This window comes from Physcomitrium patens, chromosome 4, assembly GCF_059467195.1.
Source record: "Physcomitrium patens ecotype Gransden chromosome 4, ASM5946719v1, whole genome shotgun sequence".
In the NCBI taxonomy this organism is placed as follows: Eukaryota; Viridiplantae; Streptophyta; class Bryopsida; order Funariales; family Funariaceae; genus Physcomitrium; species Physcomitrium patens.
Genome location: NC_143413.1, coordinates 13,961,087 through 13,976,187, shown reverse-complemented (window position 1 = coordinate 13,976,187; position 15,101 = coordinate 13,961,087). Strand labels below are relative to the sequence as shown.

Here is a 15,101-nt window from a genome sequence, read left to right as displayed (position 1 = left end):
TATTTATTATGTCTTTAACATACATCTAGTTCAACTAGAATTTACTAAATAGCAATTTAATAATTAATTAGATACTAGAGAATCTAATATAATAAAAAATATTTGATTGTTAAGATGTGGCTATGATTACAAATGGAAAATAGAATCTTACAAACTAGACTCATGTCTTTACCACTACATAGTCCTTTAAAGATTGCACAATTAGACAAGCGTGCTTTTGATAATAGCCTCTTATTCTATGAAGTTGTAATAAATAAAAAATTTCCTAACATTCAATAATATTTTCTAACTTTGTTAATACTATAATTTTATACTAAATTTTAATTAATTGTACTTGTGGTAAAAGTTATTATATGAATTCAAAATATTAATTAAACAAAAAACAATCCTCTAATATATCAAATATTTCAACTATTAATATATAATACAAACTAAATTCAATATCAATACAAATTATCATTTTTATTTTTTTTAATCAAAAATACTAATAATATGGTGGAATATAATAATTTATATAATTTAATATAATTTATAAAATAATAAAATAAATAATATTAAAAAAAGTTATTATTTTTAAATATGAAAAAAATAGGATAAATAAAATGATTATAAAATCTGATTAACTTTTATTAAATCAAATTGGCTTTAAGAAGAGATTATAAATATTATATTATAGGTGTATTGTAGGTATTTTTTTAATTTCTTTTGCAGAATTACTTTCATATAAATTTGAATTCTGTAAAATTTATGATTGTTCTTATCAATATATATATATATATATATATATATATATATATATCATCAAGTTATTTTATACCTTGAATTTTTTTTGAAATTATTCTATGTTCTTTTATTATATCTACACACACACACACACATATATATATATATATATATATATATATATAAGTATGTATCCATAAAATTATGGATATAAATAACATATAATTTTAAATTTATCACATTGCATATGTAATTTAATGATATGTAATATTTTTAATATATATGTATTTTCATGAATTTATAAAAATTTAACCATTAAAATATTTAGACTTTTTCATGTAAATAGTGATATATTAGAAACCATATATTTTTTTAATACAAGGTGTACTTTTTTATGAGTTAGTGCAGATCTGTACAAAGTTTTTTTTTTTTTTTTTTTTTTTTTTTGTGTACCGGTAGTTTAATTAAATTTTTATTTATTTTTATATTGAAATAAACTTAATTATAAAATAAATTGTATTTGGTTGAATTTTTGGTTATCAAAAAATTGAATTATTAGTTTTTATTTCTATTTTATTTTATTTATATTGTATTAAAAAAATAACGATTCTTTATTAATTTTTTTGAAAAGATGGATTATACTTATTTTTTGGATTTCGTTAGTTATTTACTATTATCTTATAATATAAGTTTAATCATAAATTTTACTATGTAAGGTTAGAATAAATTTTCTTATAAGTCTATAGTTTAATTTTTTCACAATTTACAGATTTAAGTTTCTATATATTTTTTAACCTTTTTTGGCAATATAATATTTTTAAATAAATATGTATATTGATGTTTAGTTTTGCACAAGTCCATAAAATATATACTTTTTATGCAATGTTTTGCTAGCAAGGATTATTTTATCCATAAAGATTTGCAACTTTTGCAATCTATGAGAAATGTTTATTGTTGAAGAGCCATAGAAGCATCAACAAATCCTTGAGAAAAACTTAAGAGGTCTTTATACCTAAAAGCTTAGCTTAAAAGGCCATAGTTATAAAGCCTTATCAAGATCCCCTACTTGGTGAAGAAAACCCTTCTTATGAAAGTCTTGGTCTTTACACTTAGTATAAAGTAAAAAAATTCCAAAAATTGGACCAAATCATTCTTTTATTACAAGTCTAAATGTATCAGCTCATATTTTTATTTTGATAAGAATGAAAAAATATGAACTAATCAATTCATGATTTTTTGATAGTTTATTTTAGTAATTTCTTACATGCTACTTATTTATTATAGAAGAATAATATCTTAAGATGGGTCCAATTAAAATTCCAAAAGATAACATTATTCATGCCGTGTACTAAACAAATATATATATTCTATCTTATTGTTTCATTTTTGGACTTTTAGACTTTTGGACGTTTGTTCTAATTTTGCTAAGAATATAACTAACTAAGTGTAGTTTATTAATCTTAACTAATCAAAAAAAATAATTTTTTTATCACTCACCTTTTTTCTTAAGTATAAAATTCCATCAATCAAATTAAATTGTTGTAGAACTTGATTAACTTCAACAAATAATTTCTAAAACTAAAGCATAAAAAATACTATTTTATAGACAATAGTATTTAAAATTTTTTACTTTATACTAAGTCTAAAGACCAAGACTTTCATAAGAAGGGTTTTCTTCACCAAGTAGGGGATCTTGATAAGGCTTTATAACTATGGCCTTTTAAGCTAAGCTTTTAGGTATAAAGACCTCTTAAGTTTTTCTCAAGGATTTGTTGATGTTTCTATGGCTCTTCAACAATAAATATTAATTAGAATATAGAATTTTAATTCTTTAATATACAATGACCAAAAATACAATATTCTTTAATAGCTTAATTAATTACACAAATCATGGCTTTCAAAAAGTTTAAATATATATAATTTGGATCTTATTATTGGAAGTGAAAAATTTGTACAAATTATCACATATATATATATATATATATATATATATATATACATTTGTGTTAAAAGTCAATATATAAATTTTTAAGAATAAATAAATACTTTATATAACTATTGTGACTAATTTGTATTAAAAAAATAAGCTTGTATTTTTATTTGTATTTACATTCATTACATTATGTAAAGAAAAGAACTCCTATTTTGTCATTAGTTACTGAAAACTTAATCTAAAATTTAAAAATCAATACTATCATGTAAAAGAAAAAAAAATATTAAGTAAACAATTTTTTAAAATTATTATTCAAATCAAATAAAAGAATGACTTAAAGAAGTTTAATTATGCAATTGCTTGGCATGAAGATTGGATCATGCACAAGAGGGTTGCAAAGTTTTTAATGTGCACATATTTTTAAAGCATTGTACTTGCATAAAAGTAGATATTATAGACATAAAGAATAAAAACATGATTGCAAACTTCAACAATTCCACATTGATGTAGAACTCCTAGACAAAGAGTTAAGAGAGTCAAGGATTATAATTCTAATGGGATATGCTTAAAATAAATCATTTTTTCATGAATTATATTTAGGAATTCATGTTATTATTAACTAATTTCTTCTATAAAGTATATATATATATATATATATAATTTAGAAGTTATAAATATATAAATTTATATTCTATAATTTAAAAAATATAATCTAATAATATTTTTTTAAAATAAAAATAAAAAACATCTATTCTAATGTTATAAACTAGGTATTTAAGAAAACTATAGCATGTTTTAAAAAAAAGCTTAAGATTTAACTAGCTCTTATACTATCTCCAATTTTATGGATTAAAAACAAATAAAATCAATGCTAAAAAAGTCAAAAGAAATAACAGATTGAAAGTATCTGCTCCAACAATTTTATATTTTATTTTGTAGTTTTGGGAGATAATTTAGATTAACTTCTACGAAATATGCACTGAGATTTTTATATTTCTTTGAATAAAAAGGGATGTTTATTGCTATATGTTCTTTTATTTCTAGTTAATTAAATAAATAAAAAATATAAGGATTTTTTAAATTTTTACAACTAATTTACAAAACTTGAATGGTCATTTATTTTGTATAATTTATTTTTGTGAAATTTTGCAACGTTTAATTAAATAAAATTTTTAAGTGCTACATTTTTAGACATTCAACTTAAATTAATACATGATTTAAACAAAGGCCTAAATTTAAAACTCTATATTTAACCATATCCATTGCACTATTAAGTATCTAAATGAAAAAAAATTCTCCAATCTTTTTATGGCCAAGTCTTGAAACTAGAAGAAGACCTTCTTGACTTTTCTTGAATAAACTCATATAGCATGTAAAGATGTAACTTTGATTAAGATAGAATCTTTTCTACTCTTATCTAAGTCATTAAATAGATAGAAATTCTACATTGTTATTTTAAATTGTAATTAGAAATTATTACAAAATATAAGTGAGCCAAAAATAAATAAATTTGGATTAATATGGCTAATTTGGATTTAAGAGGTTGTAATCAATGCATAGAGAAAAAAGAACTAAGCAAAAATACTTATAACAAATGTGATTTTGAAACACAACAATAATATATATTTCAAAATTTTTTCTTAGTTATTTTTTCTCTATGCATTGATTGCAACCTCTTAAATCCAAATTAGCCATATTAATCCAAATTTATTTATTTATATTAAAATTGCCTTGAAACCAATTCAACATTAGAATGAAGAACAAACTTCATGAATCAACTAAGGATCTTCTTCCATGTTTGATCGATGGGCAAATTTGGCACTTAAGTACAAAACCTTCCTCCAATTTTTTGACAAATCACCAATTTTAGCAATGAGGCCGAAAATTGTCCTTAATCGACTTTAGAGAGCAAAAAAAGGAGGTGAAGCAATTCACCAATGAATTGATGGACTTTGACCTACCATAGGAGGTCATTAGATCTTTATATGACCTCCTATGAAAGGTCACTTGCCTATTTAAGAGAAAGTTTCAAACCATAAATGAGGAGAATATTAAAAAAAAAATCATATTCATAAATATTGTGCAAGTAGGCCCTAAGTCATAAAATGCTTCACATGCCTTACATATGGAAGTGTAAATTTTGAGAATGGATAGACTTTGTCTTGTAAAGATCACTAGATGTGGGCAATGTCTAAGATTAACATTGCCCACCAATTAAGCATGGAAGGAGGCCCTTAACCAACATCAACCAATCTATGTCTTTTACCAAGTCTAAACTCTAAAACAAACAAACTTTAGAATGTATTCTAATCCAAAAACATGAAAGTCAAGAAACCACTAGTAATTAGTACATACTTTTAGACCATGTGGAAATAATGCAATAATGAGATTTTAGACAAGAATTCCAGATGATAGAAAAACAATAAATAAACAATTTAGGAACCTTGGACTCATAGTCATATATTAAATAGAACTACTTTCTTCTTTCTAAGATGGGTCTCTTACTACTCCTATTAGATTCCTAACAATTAAATGTGCTTTCCTCTATTAAGAAAATAGATGAATATTAATAACCTATTTGCATTACGTTTTTATGTGTGTTTGCCCATGTATATATAAAAAATTCATTTTTTATTTCATTTTCTTGATAAAAATATTACATTTTTATGTGGTTCTTTTCATGTCGCACATGTGATTTCCTATTTAATAATTTCATACTTCTGCTCATACGCACAGGTAATTCCTTTTCTATTACTTTCCTCAAGTATGGTGTAGAATGGGATAAGTATGCTCGTGAGATTGTGATTAATTTATTTGCATATTAATTTATCATCATGTCACATACTGTTGAGCATTTGTAGCTTGCTTATAACAGCTTGCTTATAACAGCATGCTTACAACACAGAGTAAAGACAGCAACTGCTATTCGTACACATATATGTACATATATGTGAATAAATACACACATATATTTATTAATTATCTCAATTACATTATATCACTAAAACTGATTTACAGAATAGTGGATAAATACTATAATTGGCAGCACTTGAAGTAAACGGTAGCAAGAGACATTTTTTTGATATCATCAAATTCACCACCAATACAAAGATGCTAAGTTTGATGAATCTACTCTTTGTAATTTTTGCCGTGACAGATAAGAGCGAGCACTTTTAAGTATAGAGGGGTCCCCAACCAACGTGAGCAGTACATATGACTAGGAACTGATGTTCCGGCATGGTTAGAAAGCTTAAGTTGAGAGAAGCAAGGGAGTCAAAGTCCGGCGACCTTATAATTTCCAAACGCGAACTTTGCGTCTACCGATGTCATGACGGAAATTTTAAATCCTTGCTTCATGTGCATTCATTGGTTTGCAGAGACTTTAAACCTGTGGTAAGTACATTGTGCTTGAGTTAGGACATAAATCTGCAACAACTTTCGAAGCTCAACAGCTTCACCAAACCATCACAAAGCAGTCATAGGGCCACAAACTGCTTTACTCGTCATGTTCGAGTTTCACCTCAGCACTTCGAAGTCGTAGCAGAAATAAATTCATACTGGAGTCCTTTTTCAACATATAATCTAACTATAGTTATTGTAAATGTGACTAAAAAAAAAGAAAATAATTTACTTTCGGAAGCTCGAACTCAAATGTACAATAGAGATTCCTAAATGAATCGGAAACTGCTTTAAGGGGGTGTTCTAACATACAGAAAATAAGGTAAGGTTATGTGCTCACAATACGTGAGCCGCCAGTCATCAGTGAGCTGAAATTCGAATGGTGGCAAATCATGGTGAGCGCTCCAGCACAGATCCGAACGGAAGAGAGGCGTCGGCATCCCGTATTGACACGTCCTGTACACCCATCATTGCAATGGACTGATTCGGAGGAAAGATTTCATGCAGAAGCTTGTTGTCAACAGATATTGAAGGGCTCAGCTCGACGGAGGGATTGTCGACAGCACGTATCCGTTTGGATGGCGGTTCTGATGGTTCACTGTCCAGCACCTTCTCTTCGTTCTCGTCCTTCTCTGATTCCTCCTCTTCAGGATCTGCGTTTACCAACTCATCGCTGTAATCCGAGCTTGCGTCCACTTCCCCGTACTCCGCAGAGTCAATGCCAGTGGCATAAGGTTGAATTGAGTTGTCCGATGGTGAGCTATCCACCACCTTCTCGTCGTCCTCTAATTCCTCCTCTTGAGCAAACTCTTTGACCACCTCATCGATGTAATCCAAGCCCGAGTACACTTCCCAGTACTCCACACCGAAGATGCCAGCGGGGTGTCGTTGAATTAAGTTACCTGAATGGGCAAAAAGAAGATATCAGCAGCAAGACATTGCCAACCCTCAGATTTTATTGACAAATGGTCGCACAATGTGCTATCGCCAACTGTAAGAGAAGGTTGTTGCCAAAACAAAAAACATCAAGAGTGGCATAACCAGACTGATCACCGCTGCATAACTTACGGAAACAAAACTTGAGAGAGAGAGTGTGTGTGCGTGAAAACACTAACCTAGCTCCTCGTGAGCCTGGTTTTGGACCTGGTCCGGAACAGCTAGATCCAAGTCGTCCTCGAGAGGCTGGTTTTGGCCGCGGTTCGGAGCATCTACGTTAAGAAATTCTTCAACCTCATCCGCGCGGAGGAAGGGTAATTGATTGAAACGCGGGCTCCCAGGGTGTGGCGGAGGATCGCCGTTATCCGCAATTGCAGCAGCATCATCTATCTCTGGCTGATTTGGGAACTGGACAAACCCCAAACCGATACTCATCGCAACACTTCGTAACCTCCTTCCTGCTGCAGATGCGGCGAGAATCGATACCACGCCTGGTCCGAGCGAAAAAAAAAAAACCAGCACAGTAAACAGCTTCCTGACACTTACAGTCCACGCTTCGCCTCTAAAAGCGCAAATCCTCAGATACAGTATTCCAAAACAGAGAAACGTTCGTATGTTCGTACTAAGAGTGTATCAATACACAGTTATTACTGAGCACACAGCCGAAAGCATCTGACTGAGAGTTAACATTCCTTGCTCTAGAACAAAGCCCCACCCAGAAATGGAGTTAAAGCCTGGCATTCACACTTCAATTTCACACTTTCAAGCAAACCGCGAAGGCAGGGAGGCGGCGAGAAAATTATACGCCCCGCCGCTCATCATCAACTGCAACGAGATTTGTAACCCTAGCTGCTCCAGGAACACAAGCCGAAGTGGAGGCAAGGGCTCGTAAAGTAGAGAGCCCGGAACCGGCACATGTTGGAAAATTCGAAAGGTAACTAAAAAGTGGCCATTACCTGATATTCTGTGTGGGCATACCTGCCCCCACCCCACTTTTGGTTTTCCCAAAAAAATTATTCTTTGTCTCTATTTGTGTGTGGAGTTCAAAAATATGTTAGATTAGTGACCTTGATTTGATTTCATTGGGGGTGTATGTAAATGAACATACATATAGTGCATTTCTTGTGTTTATGTAGTTTATGTCCTCTTTTTCTTCTCTTTCTAAAGTTTAAATGTCATGAAAAATGAGTTAAAAGTAATGAAGTACTTAAATTTTGAGGTTTTTGTTTTTTTTTAAAAAAACTTGAATTGGTATTCTATATTTATTGGAAGATGGATATGGAACATTATAAAAAATAAAAATAAAAATCATATCTCAAGTTTATTTCTTCATGATATATTTTTTCTTGAGTGTGTTATATCAAAAAGATGGTAACTGCAGAATCATAATTAATTTCCATCTTGTGTAATATTAAATTTATATGTAACAACAATTGAGTATTTTTGTGCATTTTCAATGGCATTATTTTTTGCATATATTTTTGGTCCAGCCTGTAACTTAAATTCTTATTTAAAGATGTATCATCTTGTGTAAAAATGCAAGAAGTCAAATCATGTATATCTACAATCTTTTCTACACCTCAATCTTAGATAAGAATAAAAATTTTCTAGACTAGTTAGCAACTTTGTTGTGAGCTAAAATCACATTGTGCTAATACAGTACCATTTAGGTTAAATATTGTCTTACTTAACAAGAATTTATATAATCTCTAATCATTACAATCAACCACAAAATCAATGACTATCAATATATGTAGTTATTTAATACATGAATCCTTATATTCGTAATTTTGAAAAACATTATTCTATGATTTAAAAAAAAGTAGGAGTATATTATTTTCTATACTCTTTGTTTGTTTGTTTGTTTATTTAGTTTATCATGTTTAATTCCACATACATTTCTAAAATAATTTTGAAACTTCTGATGATGTCCCACATCACCACGATTATTTTTCTTCAAACTATTAAGTTATTTTACTTCTAATCTTCTCTACCGTTAAATTTGTATCTACATGTTAAAAGACTTCTAATAGAAAGCATCACAATAGCAGACTATGAGCTTGCACCAGAACGCAGCAGGCAATCCTGCGCCGTGCACGCCCTGTGCCGAGTTCCACCACCGTGCTCAAAGCAAATGGAAGTATGCCGCACCCCTAGCTCTTACTTCAAAGGCCCCCACATCTTTAGTATGCAGAGAACGGAGAGTTGTCAGAGCGTACTATGCTCCGGTGGAACAACCTCGAATACTTACAGAATCGCACTCTCCAGAAATGAAGTTTCAGTAGTTGTCAGTGATGGCTTGTGCCCCCGCCGCTGACTGGATTACAGTAGACGCCCTGAAGTGGTGAGATTCAGAAGGTCATCGTTGCACGTCAGTTCTACGCATAGTTCCACGGACGTTCTGTGTGCGCGTGTGGCTGTGAGTGTGTGTTGCATGATTCATAACCTGCACCGATCACCAAAGTCACCATAGAACTTGACCCCATCTTGAAGGAATACTCGACATGGCTCCAGACCAGTTGGGAGGGACGTCGACGGCAGCGTGTACCGTCCCAGCATGATTCTTTCTGACATGTGTCAGTCAGCATCCGCTTGGAATGATACTTTGCCAGCGCACTCACGGACACGGTGTCATGCCGCAGTGCACCTGGGAGCATCCACTTGGCATGAACACTTGGTAGCAGACAGCATGCCTGGGCAGCTGCTGCCCGCTCTCGAGATAGTATGCACTGCCCGGGCCGGGCCTACCCTTTGGGGTTTAACATGAGATATTTTGCAAATGAGAATTTTCAGTCATTTTATTTTGAGTAAAAAAAGGTGTATGTAATTTTAATATTTTATTAATTTTAAAATAATTTATTTTATATATTGATATTATATATATGATTTTAAATACACATTATTTAAAAATAATTTTGTATATTTAAATTTAATCAAAATTTCTAATATATTTATAATTTTTTAATTATATATATATATATATGTGTGATTTCTTTGAATAAAAATTATTATATTTTACTGTAATATTACCAAACATTAAGAGTCTCTTCCAAGATCATGATATCAAATACATTATATCTTGCCATTTATTCAAGAAAGAACATGTTGTGCTTGAAGTTCTTTATCTCTATTACATCGTTTTGAAGGTTGTGACAAGTTCAATATCTTGTTTGATAACTCATCAAACAATAATGCTTGAATTAAATTTGCTAATTATTGATTCTTCATTTCTTTAGTGCCACAAATATACAAAAACTACAAATAAAGATAAAAGATAGAATCAAGTTCTACTGAACTCTATTCTTTTATATCAATAATTGCTTGATTCTTCAACTTGATTTTGATGGATGTCCTCAATGAAAAGTATCAACCTTCTTTGCTACATTTGTAAGATTTTTAGTTGGCTTCTATGTGCGTTCAATAATATCATATTTGCGCTAATGAACAAGGTATTTCAATCTATTTTGATGGTGCTTTGAGTAATTTATAAGCAATTAGATTGATTTATTTACAAATAAGAAATGGTCACTCTACAATAATTTAACTTATCACCAAGGCAACTAATCTTGATATTATGACAAAGTAACCATGCTTTATTGTCCATATGGAATTGAAATTGTTCATAGCAATAGATATTTGCATAGATCTTTTGTCGTTATTGAGCTTTTTTTATTTGCACCTTCATTATTACATGTAGCACGAATAAATAATCTGTCAAATCTTTTGTCATAAGATTATCAACTTTTGAAAAGTTAAACATATCAAATTATGGATGATAATTATAATAAGCAAAAATATATATATATATATATATATATATATATATATGTTGAGTAGAAGAATGTATCATATTATTTTTTAATTATATTTCTTCTTTGAATAATAATGAGTATTGTCTTTAGGTTTTTCACAATACAAGCATAAACCTTCTTGGAGATATTGAGTATTTTTTTTAATTTATTTTTTTTCAGTGAGAGGTTTAGAACATATTGAATTAATTTCCATCAATTTTAGACTTAATAAATAAGTTTCTAAAAACTTAAGAATTCTTACCAAAACTTGATTTATACTTTTCAAACCAAATCTTTGTTCTTTGCATCTTTCAAAAAGTCAATTTTTGCATGCAATGGCTTAAACAATAAATTATTTTAATAAATTTATTTTTAACATTGTCAATGATAAGTTTTTGACATCATCTTTTAACTTATATCAAAATTCATTAACAAGAAATTTTTCATTTCAATCCTCATTGCAAGCAAGGTTTTGAAACTTAGCAGCATATGTAGTAGCTAAACATGATTCTTATTATAAAAATAAGAGTTTGGTTTTTACTATCTTTTTTTAATCACTTTTTTAAAATATGATTATAAATACTTACGTAAATGAATTAAAATCATAAAAGAATTGTGATTTTTTTTTTCATTATATGTGTAAACCAAGAGCTAATACTTTTGAATAGAAATGCATCTATGAATTCAATTTGAGTAAATTCATTAGGATATTGTAAAAGATGTAATTTTAGATAGAGCTTAACTTATTGTAAAAATCCTTGAAATTTTGATTTTATTCTATCAAACTTCTTTAGCATACTTATTCTTCCCTCCTTTATACTTGTTATAGTAAGTTTTCTTAAATTTGATTGTAAGCTTAATCTACTTATTTCTTTCAACTAAACAACTTATTGGTATAGACGTTGAATTTTATTGTTGACTTTTTCTATAGATATAGGAATAATACTTGTATGGTTGACATTAGTAATATATGAGTTTTTTACACTTAAAATATTGACAAACTTGTAAAGATCTACAATAGTTGTAAATCTATTCTCACTTTTGCCAAGTGTAGCATCCATCATTTTTTCTTTTTTTTCTATAAGATATTTGAACAAATCTATAATTCAAACTAGAAGAGAATTATCTTCAATCTCTAATACTAAATGATTTTTTTTACAAAGAGGAATAATCCACTATCTTTATAAAAAAATCAATGTTGAAAGACAAAAAAAATGTTAATTTAAAGATAGGTAGCATGCAGCCTTTAAAACACAAGAAATGAAGTGGAATAATCTACTTGCTTCTAAAATAAAATAAAATAATGAATTAGTATAAATTAGATTTTTATATCTTTACTGAGTTGGTGATTGTATGGTGCAGTGTAGCAAGTACATCCGTTGAAATCATTCTCTTCGGGTATCTAGGGTAGAAAATGAACATCCAATAGGAAAATAGAATCTCGATAGATCAGTGGTGACTGCCCCACAATTGCTGGGCCCTCGGGACCCAGGACTTTTTACTGTGGGAGCCGGAATCATGTGCATCTACGCCATCGACTTTGGGATACATTTCAAGAGACCAAGAATGGCATTCAGGTAGACGTTGTCTCCTAGGTCCAACGTAACGAAACTTGAACCCTCACAAATCACGTGGGAATCAGGAGACTAATTCATGGACTGATCTTAATGTCCTTTCCTCTTCCCGGAATTAGGAAACTACCACAATCTTTCAATTGAGCGGAAGACCTCGATTAGCACTACCATCCCAAGTTTACAGCTCAGAGAAGTTAGCTCTCGAAGTAAGAATTCGTATTTGGAACCACGTTTGGTATGTTTTTTCCATGTAATACAAACAGTTAAAAAAGACTTTCCTGTGTTTCTATTCTACTAAAGCACAAATATGGCAGTTCCACTTTATTACATTTCATAATGCATTGCGCAAATAACTCAGAATTTGATTGAGAAATGTGTGTCCCATGGCCTTCATAATGCCATGCAGTATGTTCACATGTATTTCATCTGGATAGAATTATGTGTGATCATTGTAATCTCACTTTGTGACCAACAACTACTTTGGATAATTTCATAATTTTGTTCTAGTTGTGGTTTTTTCAAAATACACACCCAATTCCTCAAAACAGGCGTATTCATGTAGGCCCTTAAGGTTTTACTATCTTAATATATCTTTAAAAACTTGAGATACATACACACATACATACATTCACAGATATACAGGCAGTAAATCTGCTTCTTTACCTCAACCTTTGCAATCAAGATTCGTAAGGATTGATACTATTTTGAGGTAAGTCGATCTTACCTCTGACCCAACTCCCGATGAAAGTCAGTGCTTCTTCCCATCGATAAAATCATCCTTGTAACTGCAGCTATTCAAAGGACCCGTCCACCGAGATCCGTCTAGTGGGAGCGCTATTGCGTTGACAAGTTTTGCACTGGACCTCCGCGACCCCTGAAACGGAGACTTGTCATGATCCTTTGTTCTTTAGTGGTCTTCAAGAAGTCCAATCTCTCGATCGCTACACTCACGTGTACATCGCAGTGTTGAGGAATAAATATCCCGAGACCGAGGGCAGTAAACGTTCCTCGTGGTACAATCAGGTCAACCTAGGCTCGGAAGGAACAATTGACACACTCCTGCTCCATCAAATAATGCGGGATGTTTCTTGCGATGAAAGAGGGACGATATGTCGTTGCGGCTGCTACTTTACCCCGAGCACTGGAGCTCTGAATCGGTCCAGCGTTACTTTATATATGCATCACATGATTCATGTGCCAGGCTGTTCCAAGTGAAGATAAGATCAGAAAAAACTCGAGACCAGAGTGTGTCGACAATATCCCCTATTTTTTGGATGTTGTGTCAGTTAATTGTCTCAAAGTTAGAAAGCGAGAGGAGCGAACACTCTAAAAACCACGTCAACGACTGCGACTTGGTTGACCGGTCATCTTCGATCATGAGTTGTCTAGTTTGAAAGTCATCTAACCCACTGCGAATGAGTCTCGCCTGCACGCCAAGTGTTTTTCGCATCGTTTTCAGATTCTTAGCGTCTAAACAGCGTTCCCCCAAATTATTCAGCTGGGAAAGGGGAGACTCCCACATGGAAGGGGCACAGTCAAATAGCTATAAGAATGCCATACAATTACTAACGAAAAATACGGCATGCGTGAACGCTTTATATTAATGTTTATTATTCTTCCGTGCAATACGAGATCTCTTCAACGACATCGCAAAAGGTGAAGTTCTACGCAAGAAACTGGTAATGATCGTATGATCTCACCAAATTTCTGCTTACATAACAGCATTAAGCCGCTATCAACGATTCAGATTTGCACGGAAAGCAACAGGTCGAATTAAGATTAGAATATTATGCGCTAAGAACCACTATGTTACGGTCTAAGTCGACATGATAGAAGATGAGCAAAATCTAGACCCGTCACAATGAGACAGCAATCAAAGCGGACAATGCTAAGACGAGAAGTGAAACATCGCCCGAGAAGATTGAAGTCGATGTGGCATGGCTGGCGTTTGGAGCAGGATTAGGAGCAGGAGCAGGAGGAGGAGGCGCCTCAACAAATTCTCCAGTTGCTGGGATGGAGAGTTTCATGCCTTGATTGCAATGAAGTGGAGTGCCGCAGATGAAGTAATAAGTACCCGCCTTGGAAATGAGTATTGAGTAAACCACTTGCCGACAGGCGTCGTAGGCAGGGTACATGCCACAAATTCTGCCTCTGTTGCCAATTGCAGCACGCTATGAGTCGCATTGTCATACTCGAAAACTGTCCATTGTGGAAAAGCCAATGCATCAGAAAACTTGCACATCGCAACGGCGTCGAGGTTAATCAAATAAACAGAGAGGATTTAAATTCGATAACCTACGAAGAGAATCGCCAGTTTTGAAATTGCTGTTCTTCGCCCAGTCGTTGTAGAAGGTGAGATTAGAATTCGGCTGAAGAAAGCTCCACTTTGCTACGGCTCCCCCTACCATATACTGCACAGCGAGCGTTGCCTCCAGAAATGTTGACGCGGCTATCACTAAAACTGCAACCTACAAGAATCCGCCCACTCTTCTCTGCTTCATCAGTGCCATTATGTGATCGATTGATTGAACAAGTCTAACTAGCTGCCGAAGATGGGCACCACCAGAGCAGCTTGCAGATGCAGGTGTCGAACGCCCACTCGCTGATGAAATAGAAAGATGCGGTGAACACTGACGATCTGGTGATCTGAAAAGATGTCGTTCTGAAACTTCTTCGTACACAGAAATTCTCATTTGGTCAAGGCATTCGCGACATGCAATACTCTAATTGCAAGAAACGTGTCAT

General features: G+C 32.0%; 2 protein-coding genes across 3 annotated transcripts; both read right to left on the bottom strand.

The window, feature by feature from the left end:
* Positions 1-5,603: 5,603 nt before the first annotated feature.
* LOC112281844 (uncharacterized) lies at positions 5,604-7,842 on the bottom strand. Of its 2 annotated transcripts, XR_016502665.1 has the most exons (3): positions 7,171-7,842; positions 6,396-6,957; positions 5,604-6,044 (listed from the first exon to the last, which is right to left on the bottom strand). XR_016502665.1 is itself a non-coding variant. In XM_024518787.3 (2 exons), the coding sequence occupies exons 1-2, from the start codon at positions 7,424-7,426 to the stop codon at positions 6,446-6,448; spliced, it is 768 nt and encodes a 255-aa protein (XP_024374555.3). In that variant the 5' UTR covers positions 7,427-7,842; the 3' UTR covers positions 6,136-6,445. The 2 variants fall into 2 exon arrangements, 1 of the variants encoding a protein (XP_024374555.3); XM_024518787.3 differs by lacking the exon at positions 5,604-6,044 and having other exon boundaries at positions 6,136-6,957.
* A 6,097-nt stretch (positions 7,843-13,939) lies between these two features.
* Positions 13,940-15,058, bottom strand: LOC149989409 (early nodulin-like protein 12). The gene is made up of 2 exons (XM_090249866.1): positions 14,656-15,058; positions 13,940-14,555 (listed from the first exon to the last, which is right to left on the bottom strand). Exons 1-2 carry the CDS (start codon positions 14,762-14,764, stop codon positions 14,380-14,382), a joined length of 285 nt encoding a protein of 94 aa, XP_090105992.1. The 5' UTR covers positions 14,765-15,058; the 3' UTR covers positions 13,940-14,379.
* Between the last annotated feature and the right edge of the window lie 43 nt (positions 15,059-15,101).